Here is a 19,461-nt window from a genome sequence, read left to right as displayed (position 1 = left end):
TAAATTTTGAGATAGCCATTTGATTCAGCATAGTTGAAATGTCCAATATCTATATATTTGGGGAGGGCATAATCCCCTATAATCCGCGGGGAAAGGGCTGTAAGTTGCGCAATTTGCTCATTGTTCACCCATAGTATTTGTTATTTGGAAATATATAGAAATTTGGGGAGGGGTATTTTCCACTGGTAGATAAAATAAAAGTTCAAAATAGGGATAAAATCCTTTTTAATAGACAGTGTATAATAAATTTCACAAAAAGTACCAGATATTTCGGTCAGATATGCAGTGACCGTCATCAGTAGTAAAACTAAACTTCAGTTTAATTTTATGTTTACAGATGAGTTTCTTAAGTCTTAAAAATTATCAATTAAGAATTATTAATCTAGTCTTAAAAATTATCACGTAGGCTATAATGGAGGCCTATATTTTTTTTTTCATCTCATTTCCAATTGTTAGATTGTGCTTCTAAAAGTTCTTGAACATAACTTCTAAGTTATGTGCGAGTGATTAAAACAATATGTAGCCTACTGGTGTGATTAACAATTAAGTAGTGATTAAAGCGGCATTGTAGATGAAAGCTTTTTTAAGTTTAAAACCAATTTGTATTTAAAGATAATTATCTACGGCTATCAAGATTATTGAAAAGGATTCTAAGATTGACCCTGGAACAGTAAAATTTATTATCTATGTAATTGTCGATCTTAAAGCCATAATCTAGATAATTCGTTAATCTAGATAATCTATGAACAACAACTTTTTACAATTCAGATTACGAGGTTATAATCCAGATTATTTCTGAAAAATACCTTAAATGTACAGAAGAAACACGGATTTGTATTTTGTAATGAATTAAATAGGAAAACAAGTTTTTTCAGCTGAAAGTAAGGAGCAACATTAAAACTTTGAACAAACAGATAGTTTGACTCTTTGTCACAACTATGCTCTTAAAGTAATAAAAAACTTAAGCGTAAAGTGCAAGGTGTTGAGGAGAGGTATCCTCTTTCTTATACGGAACAATTTCTATTTGTTTAATGTTTAACTTTGTTTAAAGTTTAATGTGAGGGTTGAGGAAGGAGCAGCTCTCCTCACATGCGGAATAAATCCTGTTCGGATTAGGTTTTAATGTTGCTCCTTACTTTCAATTGAAAAAACTTTTTTTTATCTAGTTTTTAACCTTTTTTTCCAAATTATGCCAGGAAATCCACTTCCTTTCCCTCGTGTAAAACTTTCCCTGGATAATGAAGAAAACTTTCTTGACAATTCAATCCCCCCTGAAAATTTCCTGTGGACAATTCTGCTTGGAAAGTTCTTATTACCCTGCTTTTATTTAAAAAAAGACGTGTTTTTCATTTAATTTCTGATCGTTTTTTCAAATCATGCCGGAAATCTCCCCTTACGTGGTTATTTTTCTCGGAAATCTCCCATGATAAAAAATTTTCACATAGAAAATTCTCTCATGGCAAATTTTTCCCGCAGAAAATTCGCACCCCTATGGTCCAGCCCCGCTAAAAGTTTCTCCAGACAGTTCTCCTCCCTCTCCCCCCAAACATCTTCAGGTGTAAAATCGAGTCACCAAAGAGACAGTAAGACAAATAAAAGGAATTTGTATAAGAATTCTGACAAATTCCCTCCGTGTAAAACTTCCACTGAAAAATTCGCCCTTAGAAACTTCCCTCCACACGGACAATTCTTCCTTGGAAATCCCCCCTCACAAAAATGTCTGTATACATGCCAATAACAAATACTATATGTAAACAACAAGCAAATTTTATAACTTAAAGCCCTTTCCCCTGATGCTGTGACGCGTCATGTCATACCCAGAGCCATAGTTGGTGAATCTTTCGACTATTCTGAACAGAATTACAAAATTTTGATCAGATGATTTTGGAGAGAAAGGGGTATAAGAGGGGGTCTAGTTTCCCTCATATCTTTTTGGTCACTTAAAAAGGGCACTAGAACTTTAATTTTCGCTCAAATGAACCCTCTCTCGATCTTCTAGGACCATTGGTTCAATATGATCACCCCTGAAAAAAAACAACAAATAAACACGCATCTGTGCTCTTTCTTCTGACAAAAAAAAATCCACATTTTTGCAGATGGGATCTTGAAACCTCTATCGCTAAGGTTATCTGACACTTTGAATCTGATGGTGTGATTTTAATGAAGGCTCATTTTTGGAGGCGTTTCCCCTCTTTTTCGAAAATCATGGAATTCTGACAAATTCTCCCCGTGTAAAACTTCCATTGAAAAATTCACCCCTAGAAACTTCCCTCCTCACGGAAAATTCTCCCGTGGAAATCCCCCCCCTCCCCGAAAAGCATCTGTATACATGCTATTAACAAATACTATATTTAGACAACAAACAGATTTCCTAACTTAATGGCCTTTCTCCAGGGACTTTGAGGCGTCATGTCATACCCAGAGGCATAGTCAATGGACCTTTCAATTAGGCCTATGCTGAGCAAGATCGCTATCTCAAAATTTTGATCAGATTAGTTTATAGAAAAAGGAGCATGGGAGGGGTCTATTTTCCCTTCTATCTTTTTGGTCACTTAAACAGACCACAAGTACTTTTAATTTTCGTTCGAATGAGCCTGCTCTCTTCTAGGACCATTGGTTCAAAACGAGCACCCCTGGAAAAAAAAAACCAACAACAACAAATACACATCTATCTGCGCTCTTTCTTCTGGCAAAAAACTCCACTTTTTGCCAATGGGAGCTTCAACCTTTACAGCAGAGGTTCTCTCTGATGCGCTGAATCTGATGGTGTGATTTTAATTAAGGTTCGTTGACTTTTTGGGGGCTTTTCCTCTTTTTTCCGAGAATCGCGCAAATTTTCACTGACTCGTAGCTTTTGATGGCTACCATTAAACTTACTGAATTTCATATATTTGGAATCAGCATAAAAATTAATTTCTTTTGATGTATCTATTGTTATCATATTCTGTCTTTGAGAGTTTTGGTTACTAATGAGCCAAGTCGCTCCTTACAGTTTGTTACCACGAACTGCTTGATACGTTAAAAGTGCTCCTAGAATTAAGGAGTAATGTTCATACTAAAACGATAGAATATTTGTTCGGTTTAGGCACAAAATAACGTTAAAAAAGAAATTACCTGAGAGACAACATAAGAGCCTTTCATACCAAAAAAAGGAGCATGCCATGCCTTAAACTGGTAGCGCAATTTCCCCAGATCTTCAGCTACTCGGAATGTGTCACAAAGAGTGATTATGACATTCTTCATAGTTATATGAGTGTAGGTAATTAGACCTTGCCCGAATTGATGTTCACCAGACGTGACGAAGTTCAATATACCCTAAAATGGTGAAAAAATTCCGAAATGGCATTGACATACCTAAAAATAAGCACTTCCTTCGTACGAAACGAAAAAAAAAATAATAAGAAATTCAGAAATTTGAAACAAATGAAGAACAAGAACAGAAATGCTTTACTTTTGGATAATGTTAAGGGGGGAATGGAACAGAACTTCAGGTAGATCTATCCACTTCGATAATATTACCAGAATAACAGACAGTTCATACACAAATCCTACCTTTAAGTAGAACCATGGAACTTTTCCTCGGGAGGGCTGGGGGGGGGGGTATAATTCTAAAAGCACACATTTTTAGACTACAATTTTCCAAAAGGGGTTGGATCAATCTTAGAAGGATTTTGCTACCCACCAACCCTTTGTGTGCAGATGGCTGGCTTTTAACCAAATTAATGTTCTATCAAGCAGAGATGTAACTACGCCAAAAAACAAGCAAGATAGGAACAAGGTTATGCACACATTCACGGATAGATCTCTTGACACAAAAGTTTGAATACTTTTAAATTTTTCTAGAAGCCCTATCCCCATCCTTCCCTTACAAAATAATAAAATAAAACAAATGAAATCTTCCAAGAAAATCTTTCATGTGGTTAAGCAAAGGGGATAGTAGCCTATGCCTACAATCTCAAACTAAAATTTTACAAACAATTTTACTACAGTTTTCAAGCTAAAATTTTACCAAAATTTTGAATATTTAGACAGTAAAACTAAAATTTTACCAAAATTTTTAAATTTTTCATGATAAGCCCAAAATTTTCCCCCATTATTTTGTAAACCAAAGCTAGAACTAATACATCTTTATTTAAGAGAAAAAATGGCTATCATAGCTGTATTTTTCTAAAATATTCTAAATAGCTCATGTTAATAGTAGATGCTGGGGAAATAATGCAAAAAAAAAAAAAAAAAAATGTTAATGAAACTGATCACTGATTAGACCCTAAGATTCTGAAAAGCATTAAGTCTAAACAAGACAAAGAAATCTAATGATTAATATATGATCAATTTGTATTTGATTATACTTACGGGGCTGTAGATATTATAAGCAAATTAAGTTATTTTCTATATACCAGAAAACCTAGTGTCTTACATTAACTGAGAGAGAGAGCTAACCTTAACAGCATCTTCAGTGAGTCGAGTTTCTTCATCTAAATGAACAATCCAATCACTATCCGCCAAATCATTAACATCATCCTCCAAGCAATATTGCAAGGCCCTTGCTTTAAAAAGGCAACCACTAGAAGGCTTATACCTACTAGGTACAATTGTTTCACGTACTCTTCTGTGCTCAGGTAAGGCTACTGGTAAGTCACAAACAACTTCAACAATAAAATTTTCAAGTCCTGCTTTTAAACATGTTTTCAAGTTATGTTCCACTGATTTTCTAACTAAATTTGGTGTGTCACCCCTAGTAACAACCCGAATACAAATAAATGGCCCAAAAATTGGTGAGCTCTTAAGGATTGGCTTGTCTGGGAATGCCCTATATTTAAGCAGCCCCATAAAATTGAAAATCACTTGTGGTAGGGCTAATAACGCTATGCACTTTGTAATGTACAAAGATAGTGTCAGCCATGTGCCATAATTATCTATAGGATCAAATTCAGGTATATGCTTGACTAGAGTAATATAGGGGATACTAATACTCCCTCCTGCCACTAAAAACAAGAAGATGACTAGTGTCATGCATACACAGTGAATATAATGTTTTAATCGACTAGAAAGAGATGGCACACATTTTTCAAGCTCAAGTTCAGTTTCACTAAGAAGCGGGAGTTCATCACTGCTGGGATTTTTCATACTGAGCGTATGAACACTTCTTGCCTAAAAAAAATTAGGTGATGATTGACGCTTTCATGACAGTAATACACAAAAACAATAATAAATCATAACTTATTTTAAAACTCACTTTTAAGCAAAAGAAGCAGAGTAAGTGAATGAATTATCTCTTGAGAATAAATCTGTTAAAGCTGCAGAAATGTTTTGCATGAAGAACTACGACAACAATAGAAATAATCGAAGGAATGGCTCCATGTGGTAGTTATGCAAATGCTGATAAAATCTGCAAAATATAGATAGCTTGATAATTTCAACAATTCTGCAATGACAAAAATACAAATATAAAGTTTCATCGATTTAATAAGTGTTTGTAGTGTTATTTCATGAAGTATGTTTACGTGTGTGTTTGACCACCTTACAAATTGATTACCTGTTTTTATTTTTAGTGTCAGGCAAAAAATGGCATCAAATATATGCTTGGGTTACAACATTTAAATTACACAATATACAATAGTTTTTTGTTTTGTAGACAAAAAGTGAAGAATGGTAAACACCACAGCTTACCAGCAACTTCATTTCCTTCTGCTACTATGCCTGCATATTGCATATGCATTATACCTATTTATTCATAGTAAAATAATTATTATATCTATATAAATAATATATTGGATTATGTTTTAGTGCTGAAAAGCAGTCCTAGACCGAAAATATTTTTTTCTTCTTTTTTTCCATCTTCTTACATATAATTTTTGATTCCAGGATTTATGACAGTAGTAGGTTAATTTCCTCTCGTGTATCTCAAAGTTATCCCGTCTAAGAGATATTCAGACAACAAAATTAGACATATAATTGCCTTACCCTGAGAGAAACAAAACCTTGTGTGTTTTCCACAAGGTATAATGAAAACATACTGTAGTCCTAACTTAAAGGCAAGCCTTCAGACAAACTCCAGAGAGACCTGGTTTTCCTCTATGGGTTTTGTAAAACCTAAAATGTGGTCTAGCCTGTTGCAGGATATCCCAGGATGTTTGATTATTATCCAAATATTATCATCCACTAGTTCTCCAAATGGCATTATTGTGAGTAATTTTTTTGTGGTTTTATGTTTTTATAGCAAAGGGAAATTTGAGGACCAAGTGAAAGTAGTAATGGCCAATTTAAGGAACTTTTTATTTCTTCTACAAGGTAAAGCTAACAGGAATGTTTAAATTAAATGCTTCAAAAAATATCCAAGGAGTAAAGAATCTATATCTGACTTTGGACTTGGGTGTAACCACAAATAATTATGAAAACAGCAAAAAATCATGATTTTGAATGCCATTAGCTCAATAGATTTGTTTAAAACATTATATCAAATTAAAACAGTCTTGAATATTTTCCTGAATATAGACTAATTGTTTCATGTAGACTTTTCAACATTGATATTCTATCTTGAATACCAATTTGTATTTACCCCATTCTGGATTCTCCCTTTGAATGGTCAGATTATTGAAATAAAACAAGATTTAACCTTAAAAAAAAAAAACTGAATTTATCACAATCTGGATTGTAATTGTTAATCAGGTCTGGGTTCCCCAATCCAGTGAGTTAATTATTCATCTCATCCATGCAAACACTGCTCCTACATCCTAATCTACTCAAAGCCTCCCTCTTTACACACTCAAAAGAAGTTATCATTTCCCATAAATCTTTCCTTGCAACATCCTCTCACCCTATTCGGAGACGACCTGCCCTTCATTTGGCCCTAGACGGTTGCCCGACAAGGACGATCTTGGTCAATCTGTGATCCTTCATCTGCAGAACATGTCTTATCATCTCAGTCTTTTTCCCATTACAGCCTTAGAAATCACGATTAACTCGTATTTTTCGAAAAACTTTCTGTCTGAGATACAGTCAGTCTGTCAGGTACAGTAACCAAAATAATCTGTAGGCGATTTCTCTACAAAATATCAAGCAACTTCTATTCCGTTTTTTGAAGCGCCCCCATTTCAGAACCATACTTGACCACTGTCATCACTGTAGCTTCCAATTATGTAAACTTGGTGTGCAGACTAATCTTCCTATTCTAGCAAACTTTTTTCAACTGCAAAAAAAAACACCCTGGACCTTGGCTATTTTTCTTGTAACCTCTTCACTGTACTCACCCTCTTTACTAATAATTGCATAAAAAAAAACAAGTTTTTTTTAACTGAAAGTAAGGCGCAACATTAAAACTTAAAACGAAAGAAATTGCTCTTATATGAAAGGGGCTGTTCCCTCCTCAACGCCTCGCTTTTTACGCTAAAGTTAGTTATTGTTTCAAAAATAGAATTGTGAGAAAGAGTCAAACTTTGCCGTAAAGAGCGAGACGTTGAGGAGGGGACAGCCCCTTTTATATACAGAATAAGTTCTGTTCGTTTTAAGTTTTAATGTTGCTCCTTACTTTCAGTTAAAAAAAAACTTTTTTTTGTTTAATTTCTGAACGTTTTTGAATTAATGCAGGTTTTGATTTTGGCTCATCGTACATGAATAATTAAAACGAACTATGCATATTAATTTTACTTTTTTTGGTTAAATGGCTTTCTCTAAAGTTGATTAATTTTATTTACGAATGTTTTTATTAGAAATAAATATACATAACTTACGAATTAACTTGCGTAACGAACTTCTATATTCCTATTTTTAATACGTATATTAGGAGGGGGGTTCGCCCCCCTACTCAAAACCTTGCTCTTTACGCTAAAGTTCGATTTTTGTTTCAATTCTTTAAAAATTACCCCTTAATAACAAAGGCCATTAATTAGAATAAATAGCTCTTATGAAAATATTAAAAAACCTTTAGCGTAAAGAACGAGGTATTGACTAGGGGGCGAACCGAGTCATATACGTAACAATTTCTGTTCGTTTTAAGTTTTGATGTTGCTCCTTACTTTCAGTTGAAAAACTAGTTTTTTTTATTTAATTTCTGATCGTTTTTTTAAGTAATGCTGGGAAATCCGGCGCCCCTTCATAGCAATGTCCCTTCCCCCATGGAAAGATCCTCCCACGTAACCCCCGACCCCCCCCCCGCCAATACCAGAAAATGTACCCCCTGAAATAATCTGTTAACTTCCCAATAACTAGTACTATATGTAAACATCGTACAAATTTCATAACTTGCAGACCTTCATCCGGGGAATCTGGGGGATTAAGTCATCCTGAAACACATATTTATTATGTTTTTCGACCATGCTGAACAAAATGGCTATCTCAAAATTTTGATCAGTGACTTTGGGAAAAAATGAGCATGGGAGGGGACCTAGTTGTCCTCCATTTTTTTTTAATCACTTAAAAGGGCACTAGAACTTTTAATTTCCGTTCGAATGAGCCCTCCCGCGATATCTTAGAACCACTGGGTGAATACGATCACCCCTGGGGAAAAAACAAAAAAAAAACAAATAAACATGCATTCTTGATCTTTCTTCTTGCAAAAAATACAAAATTCCACATTTTTGCAGATAGGAGCTTGAAACCTCTACTGTATGGGTCTCTGATACACTGAATTAGAGGGTGTGATTTTCATTAGGGTTCTATGATTTGTAAGGGCTGTTTCCCCCTTTTTTCGAAGATAAGGCATATTTTCTCAGGTGCGTAGCTTTGGAAGAGTATGAGTAAACTTGATGAAACTTATATATTTGATATTCTTTTGATGTCTGATTCTTTGATATATCTATTGGTATCAAAATTCCATGTTTTAGAGTTTCGGTTACTATTGAGCCGGGTTGCATGGGCGCTCCAAAAGGCGGATGAAGATTTGCTGGATGTTTTCCAGAGAGATAGCTTAAGGAGTGTTATGGGTACCCAGCTGACTGACCGTATTTCAAACAATAGGCTATACGAAAAATGTGGTTCAATACTGCTTTCTAGGGCTATAATGAAAGAAAGATTGAGATGGCTAGGGCACGTTGTGCGGATGAAGGATGACATATTGCTGAAGATTGTTCTTTTCAGCCAACCGTCTAGGGTTAAACAGAAAGCAGGTCGTCTTCGTCTGGGGTGGTAGGACGTCATAAAGAAAGATTTAAAGGGAATGGGAACTTCATGGGCGGGCATAAAAAGGGAGGCTTTGAATAGATTTGGATGGAGGAGGAGCGTGCGTAGCTGTGTTGACCTCAGGCGGCTTGGTGCTGCGCTGAGTTGTTAGTAGTAGTAGTAGTAATAGTAGTTACCACGAATTGTTTGATACTACCTAGTAAAGTGAAGCTGTCCACTAAATCAATGATCTTGTTACCCGGCATCACCTTCAGTTATTCCTAGTCTTAGTCTTCCTAACATTAAGTTTCAAACCTATTTTTGTCCCCCCTGAACATTCAAAACTTCTAAAAATTCATTCATTTTGCTAACATTTTCATCTAAGATGTTTAAACCATCAGCATAGTGTAGATCTAGGAGTTTTACCTCCCTGATAGATTCCATGATCTCCCACTTCATTTGCTGTGCTCCTTAGGACAAAGTCCATCAAAATGATCTATATAAATAGGGATAGAAACTACTAATTTAATTCAAAACCAGCTACAAATTTTATTTCCTAATTTTTCAATGCAAAGAACCTAAGATTAAATGTAAAATAACTTAAATTAAACAAAATCTAAAATCAAGCAATAAAAAACAAACATTTATATATAAAATTATAGCAACTCTGCAATTCAAGCAACTCTATTTGGCTTCTGTGGTGCTCAATCACAGTAGCAACAATTGTATATATATTTTTTTTTCTTGGTTTTATATTTTATTTAACTTTAGGTTTTTTCAGATTTTATCTTTGTTTTTTTAGTGCTGAAGATGCCTTGTTTTATACAGACGAAATATCCACATTGTTTGACTTTGTCTTTTCCTTCTACTGGCCATAGTCCCTTTTGTTTCCTTCATCTTGAGATTTTTCTCTCTCTTTGTTTATGTTATCTCTCTCTTAGCTGCAGCAATGTTATTCTTATACATAGCACTCATCACTGTTTATCTGGTATACCCTTTAAGGAGGATATTCACTAAAGTTCTTCTATTAGCTGAATCAGACGCTTGCTCAAAATATATAGAACTGAGGGCTAAAAGTTGTTCTCAATTATTAATCCAAGTGTGAAAATTTGGTCAACACATCCTCCACCCTTCCTAAAACCACACTTTTTTTGCTCTTAAAACTATAAACAGCAGCTCATAGTCTAAAAAGTATCATAATACTAAGTAATTTGCTTCCTACAGCAACAAAGCTGACGCCTCTATAATTGCCACACTCACTCTTATCATCTTTCTTATAGAGGCATTGAATAAGAGTTTTTCTAAAATCACTAAGTGCATCCCCCTTTTTCAAAAATCATATTACTAGTGTTCAGTCGCCTAATTTATCTCTAACTTAAAAACTTCCATATTTAAAAACTCATTTACCCCACTATCAAAACCTAGGGCCTTATTATTTTTTCAACCTTTTAGTACTGTCACTAATTCTTCCTAACAAAATAAATCTTCCTTCCCATCCAAAGTGTCACAATCTTTTTCTTTCTTTTCCATATTTTTTCCTGTAAATCCATAATGCTTTAGCACATTCTCAAAATATTCTGCCCATCTCTTTTTAACTCTTTCCTTAACACTAATTGTGGGCCCATTCCTACCTTTAACATGGAAAAGTCCAGATTGAGTATTCCCTCTCAATAAATTAACATACCTATATACTATACTCCTAAACTCCTTCTGAACACAATAGGGATTTAATGGCAGTAAAGACCCAAAATTACATTATCTATTGCCAAACACCCCCACCCGTCCCCCCCCACCCCACTAAAAAAATGTTCTATGTGGCTTGGCTCAGAGAATTTAACCATGACATTACACAATAATTAAAACATATTTTTTTCAAGTATTTTGCACAAGCATACATTTTTTTTAAAACACTAATCCTTTAACACCAATCAGACAAAAATAAAACAAAAAAACTGCATAGCGACAAAAAACAATATAAATATATCACCATGGGTGTAGGGAGGGGGGCAGGATGGCAGCTGCCCCCCCCCTAGACCTTTAAATTTACATTAGATATGGCTGAAAAAGCAGATGGTTGGAAAAGCAGTTGATAAAAGGCCCTCCATCACACTATCGACTGCCCCCCCTAGAAAATATGCTGCCTACGCCCATGTATATAACCATAGAAAATACATATTATAAACTACGTAAAGAAACAATACTAAATTTGTTCATGCTATTTAAATCATAATTAATTTTAAGAAAGAGGGGTCATCAGTTTCTTCTTATTAATAAATGCCTCCCCATCTCCTGCTTGAAAATTAAATTAAAAAAAAACAAGTTTTTTTTAACTGAAAGTAATGAACGACGTTAAAACTTAAAACGAACAGAAATTATTCCGTATATGAAAGGGGCTGTCCACTCCTCAACGCCTCGCTATTTACGCTAAAGATTATTATTGTTAAAAAAAAATTAGAGTCTTGAGAAAGTCAAACTTTAGCGTAAAGAGCAAGGTGTTGACAAGGGTACAGCCCCTTTCATATACGGAATAATTTATGTTGGATTTTAGTTTTAACGTCGCTCCTTACTTTCATCTAAAAAAAACTTGTTTTTTTTATTTAATTTTTGAACTTTCTTTAATTAATGCAGGTTTTTATTTTGGCTCACAGTACATGAATAATTAAAAAAAAATTTGCATATTAATTGTACTTTTATTTGGTTAAATGGCTTTCTTGAAACTTGTTTAATTTTATTTACGAACGTTTTTATTAGTAATAAATATATGTAACTTACGAATTAACTTACGTAACAAACTTCTATATTCATAAATTTTTAACACGTATATTAGGGGGTTCGCCCCTAGTTAATACCTTGCTCTTTAAGCTAAAGTTCGAATTCTTTTCCAATTCCATAAAAATTACCCCTTAATCACAATCAGTTGAAAAACTTGTTTTTTTTTATATTTAATTTCTGATCTTTTTCTTTAATAAAGCTGGGAAATCCGGCACCCCCTTCATAGCAATGTCCCTTCCCCCATGAAAACTTCCTTCATGGAAAGATCCTCCCATATAGCCCCCGACCCACCCCTCTCCCCACCTACCAGAAAAAACCCCCCTGAAAACGTCTGTATACTTCCCAATAACCAATACTATATGTTAACATTGAGTAAAGTTCATAACTTTCAGCCTTCCCCCAGGGACTTTGGGGGATTAAGTCATCCTAAAAGACATTTTTATCATATTTTCGACCATGCTGAACAAAATGGCTATCTCAAAATTTTGATTGGGTGACTTCGGGAAAAAATGAGCGTGGGAGGGGGCTTAGTTACCCTACAATTTCTTGGTCACTTAAAAAGGGCACTAGAACTTTTAATTTCCGTTCCAATGAGCCCTCCCGCGATATTCTAGGACCATTGGGTCAATACGATCACCCCTGGAACAAAAAACACGCATCCGTGATCTTTCTTCTGGCAAAAAATGGAAAATTCCACATTTTTGTAGATAGGAGCTTGAAACCTCTACAGTAGGGTTCTCTGATACTCTGAATATGATGGTGTGATTTTCATTAAGGTTCTATAACTTTTGGGGGTCTTTCCCCCTTTTTTCGAAAATCAGCCAAATTTTCTCAGGCGCGTAACTTTTGATGGGTAAGATTAGACTTGATGAAACTTATATATTTGAAATCACAATTAAAATCTGATTCTTTTGATGTATCTATTGGTATCACAATTCCGTTTTTTAGAGTTTTGGTTACCATTGAGCTGGGTCGCTCCTTACTTACAGTTTGTTACCACAAACTGTTTGATAAAGAACCTTTGAATTTCAAACCATAAAAACAACTTATTTGAACTCCAAAACATAACAACAACTTACAATCAAAAACTCTTCATTAAAAACCCATTAAAAAAAGGAAAAACAAAATTCAAAAGGCTTTAGCATTATTGAGTCAGAGAAGTTCTCAGTTTGCCCAAGTACATCCCATAGACTAGGCATGCATGCAGGGAAGGAGCCTTTAGACCCATTTCCCCTCCCTCAAAAGAATCCAGAGTGTTGCAAACTGTCCCACATTTTACATTGGTTCTTGTGTAATTTATCTACTTCTGGGGGCTATTGACATTCATTCCCCCTATTTCAAAAGAATTCCAGTTCATGTGCCAACTATTAGCCCCTGTTATGTTTAAAATTGGGTCACCAAGATCTTTAAGATGATGTATTGATCTTTTGATGTCAAATATAATATTTATATTCAAAAAGGGAGTTCTAGGGGAAGAGAATAAGTGATTTATATGCTAAAAAAAAGTCTGAAAAATAGTAATTATGTATTTGTTTGTAATGGAAACTAATTTATGTGTTCTGAAACTTTGACTTATGGAGCAAATCAAAAGTATTCTAAGGAGAACATCTTCTCATCCTTCCAAATGGGGGAGATTTGAAAATTGCTTCTAACTTCTTGCTTATGTTTATATAAAAAAGATGAAATTTTGCAGCAGAGATTTCAGAGGCCCTGACTAGGGGTTTGAAAGCAAGTGATCTTTTTATATTTTGATTCTACTGGCTGTTAATGAAGTTGATCAGAAAATAAACAAGAGTGTAAAATGCAGTCAATTGGAATGCATTTACACAAATCTTGACATATACTTTGTTTACCAACACATAACTGAATGTTTAACCTATTATCTGATAGATATGCTGTAGATTTTGATATTAATTTAAATATTTTATTAAACCTAAAGCTATTTACTACTGCCTCAAACAGCCTTTACCTACTACCTCAAACAGCCTTTTACTTACTTTTACCTACTACCTCAAACAGCCTTTAAACTGTTTTTTTCCAAATCTCAATGTTCATTCTAAAACACACTGCATAATAAAAGAACTTTTATATGAGGTACATATTTTGATAGTTTCATTTCAATATTGATAGTTAAAGTTATTGCTTATAGCACAGGGATACAGTAATTCTTAATCCCATGATCTTGATTTGTACCCAAAATCTAAAAATTTTGCTGAAATTCCAGATACCTCATTCCAAATACTTTTTTTAAGCATTGTGTTTTAAAATTAAGTTTAAAGTTTTAACTAATAATATAAGTTATCAAACAGTGTGGTAACAAACTGTCAGTAAGGAGCAACCGAGCTAAAAAGTAACCAAAATTCTAAAAAACGGAATTTTGATACCAATAGACATCAAAGAACTGAATTTTTATGGTGATTTCAAATATATAAGTTTCATTAAGATTAGTCTTAACTATGAAAGGTTACAAGCATGAGAAAATTGGACTTATTTTGAAAAAAGGGGAAACACCCCCTACAATTCATAGAATCTTAATAAAAATCACACAATCAGATTCAGCATATCAGAGAACCTTTTTGTAGAGGCTTTAAGCTTCTAAAAGTAAGCTTTTTTCAAAAGTATTAAAAAACTCTAGTGTAAAGAGCAAGGTGTTGAGGAGGAGGCAGCCTTCATATATTTGTGCTTCAGGCAGTGTGATGATGCTGCCTATGATAGTATTGAGTTGAGAAGGTTAAGATGCAATTTAATGGACATTCTGCAATCTTGGAAAGTAGCTGAGTTAGGATAATAAAACTTCCAGGAATAAGTTTAGAACTTAGACTATGCCCCACAAAGGCACATAATTGAAGCTTCCGCCCCTGCTCCTCCTCTATTTCTAAGTCCTAGAGAGCTGTGAAGAAGTCAGTTCTTTACCTGTCTTAATTTTTGAAAAAAATCACTTTCCTTCATTTGGTTTGAGTATACTTTTCTTTGCCTTTACAACTATCAACAACTCACTGCAGCCCCAAGCTACCTGAGGCAAACACAAACATACCAGCTCCTCCTCCACCTCAATCTATTCAGAGATTTACTCCCCCTCACATAGAGTTATAATTTCCTTTAAATCCTTTCTTATGACCTCTTCTCAACCCATTTGGGGAAGATCTGTTTTTTGTTTGACCCCTGAGTGATGACCAAGAAGCAACATCTTTGAGAATTTGTTATCCTTCATCTGCAAAACATGGTATAGCCATCTTAAATTTTCTTTACATTAGTCCTTTAGAAAGTGGGATCAAGCCACATTTTTGCAGATCTTATAGTTTGACATAGTCTATGGCTAGTCAAACAACTATTTCAAACTAATAAACTATCAGTGCACCTACATCTTATCAGTATCAGTATTCTACATCTATCAAAAGTATTCTACATCTTATCAGTAAACTAATAAACTATCCATGCACCTACATCTATATCCAAGCACCTACATTTTAGAGAAAGCTTGATGCCTATTATTACTATGACTCCCCATCAGAGCTGTTCCTAGGGTTGATGGTGCCTGGGGAAAAATTAATTGCAGTGTCCTCTTCTAACTCAAATATGGGCTAAGCAAAAAATGCCAAATCATAGTGGGCAAGACCCACCCCAGTCACAGCACCTGGGCCAGCTGCCCCCCTCCCCTTTGAACAGCTCTTCTCTCAATACTTGATTCTTAGTACATAGACTTATCTTACTGTTATTTTAAACTTCTTTCAATTACAAATAAAACATCTAGGTTTGACTGAGGACTCCGGGTTTTGAAAATACAACTGCAATGATTCAAGTAGGATTTTAACCAATTTTAGGATTTTTTTTTCTAATTTATTCTAAGACATATTTTCTCAAATCCTTTAATACAAGAAAAATCAGAATTTAACAATTTTGTTAGACTTAAAACATGTTTCTTGAGCCTCATTGGTGATGTAGATTTGTTTCTTTGAGTTTTACTATTATGCTACAAAGTTTGTTCAAATTCATTACAGGTCAGTGTCTTCTAGGCCTATAGGAAAAAAGGGAAAGACAGATACTACCAATGATTTTCCCTCAAGATATTTTAGGATCTGGATGCATTTCTGCAATTTTTATTTACCTAAAAAACTTCTTTGCAAGATGAAAAAAGTTGTTTCAAATTTTACCCAAATAAGATCCAACAAATGGTATTTAACCATTTAATACCCCATTTAATTAACCATTTAAATGTGCTAAATCCTTTAGTAAATGTTTAGCACTTGACCTTTTTTGAAGGAGACATGCTAAGCAAATACAATCAGTACCATTAGATCCCTCGTTTTAGACTGTATCCAAATATCATAGTCATGGGGGCCCATACGGGGGGGGGGGGCAGGAAGGAGTGCCTGCCCTCTCCAGGCTGAATGATGCTGCCTTATTTTTTTATTTTTGTTTTGAGATTTCTATTACATAGCATTAAAAGTGCCAATTAGACCAGTGATGCATGACAGCATTCAGTTAATAGGCCTAGAGAAATATATTTTTATAGCTGCATGCTATAAGAAATGGCTGATTTATCAGAAAAGTAACCACAATATTCGGAAATAAGGTATATTTTCATAATAATGGCTTTCTGGAAAAAGACATAGGCTAGCCTACTAGAACAAAAAGGGAGGCTTTTAAAGAATAGGCCAACTAATTTTTTATATTATGGTAATAAATTTTTTATTATGGTTAGAGTTGCAATTGGCCTACTAAAGACCAGTACTATATGGCATGAAAATATGCTTAACTGTGCAAAAGGATATAAATTCATTTAACTCCTTAAAATTTACTTGCTTCTTTTCCACAGATTAATGATTGAAAAATTTGAATGTCTTGCGGAACCGCACCTTAACCAGGACCACCGACAGAGACACGCACAACAAAAATACTGTGAATATTGACCATAATTAAATAAGAAAAAGCAAGTTTTTTCAACTGAAAGTAAGGAGCACCGTTAAAACTTAAGACAAACATAAATTGTAACGTATATGAAGGGGGACAACCCCTCGTATAAGTAATAATTTCTGTTTGCTTTAAGTTTTAATGTTGCTTCTAATTCTCAGTTGAAAAAAGTTGTTTTCTTATTTAATCTCTGATCGTTTTTTTTTTAAATAGTGCTGGGAAATCCGGCTTTTCCTCCATAGGAAATTCACTTCCCCAATGAAAAATTTGTCAATGGAAATATACTCTCACGTAACCCCTCTCCTTCACCAGAAAAATCCCCCCTGAAAAAGTCTGTATACTTCCCAATTACCAAAACTATATGTATATGTAAACAATGGACAAAGTTCATAGCTTGAAGCACTTCCCGCGGGGACTATGGGGAGTTAAGTCATCCTCAAAGACATAGTTACTAGATTTTTCGAGTACGCTGGAAAAAAAATATAGCTATCTCAAAATTTTGATCGGGTGACTTTGGGAAAAATGTGAGCGTGGGAGGTGGACTAGCTGCCCTCTAATGTTTTTAGTCACTTAAAAAGGGCAATAATTTTTTTTTTTTTTGATCAAATGAGCCCTCTCCCAATCTCCTACGCTCACAGGTTCTATATGATGACCGCTGGAAAATAAGAAACAAATAAACACGCATCCGTGATCTTTCTTCTGGCAAAAAATGGAAAGTTCTACATTTTTGTTAATAGGAGCATGAAACCTCTATAGCAGGGATCTCCGGTATGCTGAATATGATGGTGTGATTTTCATTCAGATTATTTGATGTGTTGGAGATGTTTCACCTCTTTTTAAACACAATTTCTGAGACTTCTGACCTATCTGGATCGTTTTTTATGCGAGAATGTTCCAAGATACCAATTTTCCCGAAAACATATGGAGCCGTTTTCGAGAAAAAATACATAAATAAATAAATGTACAATTATTGCTATATATATATATATATATATATATATATATATATATATATATATATATATATATATATATATATGAATACGTGAAGAATAAAATTTACAAAAACGAATGATTATTCGAAACTAAAGGACTGATATATAATTTTTTAGGAAGAACACATATAACAAGTTTATTTATTTTAGATATTTTTAGCTTTCGACACCCATCATATGTGAAAACGTCTGAAGGCGGATTGAAGTCGATGAATCATCATAAATCTTTTCGTATCCACATTAACCTTTCAGCAATTCTGGAAAATTTCGAAAATGATTTATTCAAGCTGTAAAAGAGCTCTTTTTTGTAACAACCCAATTGTTCCCGAGCCAATTGTCGCCCCTTAAGGAACCCATATTAAGCTCCTGGTGTAATTTTCTGGGCTAAAGAAACACCGGTACGGGTGATTTTGTTATCAAAAAAACGGGATTTTTGTTCACAAGAACGTTGTGTAAATCACGCAAAAAGAATTGATCAAACTGTACTTCACATCAGAATTTTGTCAGTCATTTACTACTCTTCTCTTATTTTTTTTTATTACTTATTAATTTAAAAAGAAATTTTCCAAAAAAAGTTGTTTTTTTTCAAAGAAAAACATAGTCATATTAAAGCCTAAGAATACCAGAAAAAAAGTCATATAGTAATTCAAACTTAAAACAGACAGGAACTGCTATCAATAAAGAAACACCGGTACGGGTGATTTTGTTATCGAAAAAACGGGATTTTTGTTCACAAGAGCGTTGTGTGAATCACTCAAAAAGAATTGATCAATCTGCACTTCACATCAGAATTTTGTCAGTCATTTACTACTCTTTTCTTATTTTTTTTTATTACATATTAATTTAAAAAGAAATTTTTCTTTTTAAAAAATGGGAGGGGTGTATTGCCGCCTATAAGCTGAATTTTAGGGGGGACTTAGCTGGTCTAATCGGCACTTCCAATGCTATAAAATATAAGGCATCATCATTCAGCCAGGGGGGAATGGAGCCCCCTTTTGCCCCCTCCCTATGGACGCCCACGGAGGGGTGTAGTTTTGGGTGGGGTAGAACTTGAAAAATAAATAAATATGTGAAATAGATACAAAAAAATATACAAAAATACAAGGGAAAAATAACATTTTTGGGATGAGAAGGTCAAAGTTGAAATCCCCCTCCCATTCTGCTGGCAACTTAATTTTTGCAAACTATTTCTTAAGGAATTTATTTTAGCATCTGATTTTTAAATTAAATAGTTTATACGATCTTGTTTGTCATTAATGAAAATTAGACATACAGAGATTTGGTTAAAGCTCCAACTGCTGTAAATCCTAGGCGTGGAACTGCACCGAAAAGAAACTGAGGGTCACTTTTATCAGCGTTAATGATTTTACTGAAACAATAGGACGTGGAAATTCTTATCTCAATTAGTAAGAATACGTTTGGCCTACAGTCAACAGGCTGACTAATCATTCAAAGTTCGGATGAACGGAAATCAAACTAAGATTAAGTTATGCAGCCATTTTCTATCCGACAAAATATTACTTGTTAAATAATATAGAAAAATGAAAGATTTATTTTATATGCAGTATCTGATCATAGGCAGCACAATGGCGCTGCCTAAGTAAAGAGCGATGTGGTCACAACGTATTATTATTATTATTATTTTTTAGACCAGGGCATTTTGTATAGAAGAACATGTCATAGAAAC

General features: G+C 34.2%; 1 protein-coding gene across 3 annotated transcripts in view; it reads right to left on the bottom strand.

The window, feature by feature from the left end:
• Window positions 1-19,171, bottom strand: part of egh (beta-1,4-mannosyltransferase egh) — a 58,312-nt gene extending 39,141 nt beyond the window's left edge. Inside the window, exons 1-4 of one of the 3 annotated variants that reach the window (XM_089092604.1) lie at window positions 19,048-19,098; window positions 5,237-5,389; window positions 4,441-5,151; window positions 3,115-3,315 (exon numbers count right to left, since the gene is read on the bottom strand). In XM_089092604.1, coding sequence (XP_088948730.1) covers window positions 3,115-3,315; window positions 4,441-5,127 — 888 coding nt within the window. In that variant the 5' untranslated portion in view covers window positions 5,128-5,151; window positions 5,237-5,389; window positions 19,048-19,098. Of the gene's footprint in view, window positions 1-3,114; window positions 3,316-4,440; window positions 5,152-5,236; window positions 5,390-6,817; window positions 6,878-19,047 lie in introns of those variants that run through there. The other 2 variants (XM_089092603.1, XM_089092602.1) reach the window with 2 other exon arrangements.
• Window positions 19,172-19,461: the final 290 nt, after the last annotated feature.

This window comes from Artemia sp. Qi Xiang Cuo, chromosome 7, assembly GCF_049724085.1.
Source record: "Artemia sp. Qi Xiang Cuo chromosome 7, ASM4972408v1, whole genome shotgun sequence".
NCBI lineage: Eukaryota > Metazoa > Arthropoda > Branchiopoda > Anostraca > Artemiidae > Artemia > Artemia sp. Qi Xiang Cuo.
Note: the sequence above shows the minus strand (reverse complement) of the source record. Positions and strands in the feature narration are given on the sequence as shown.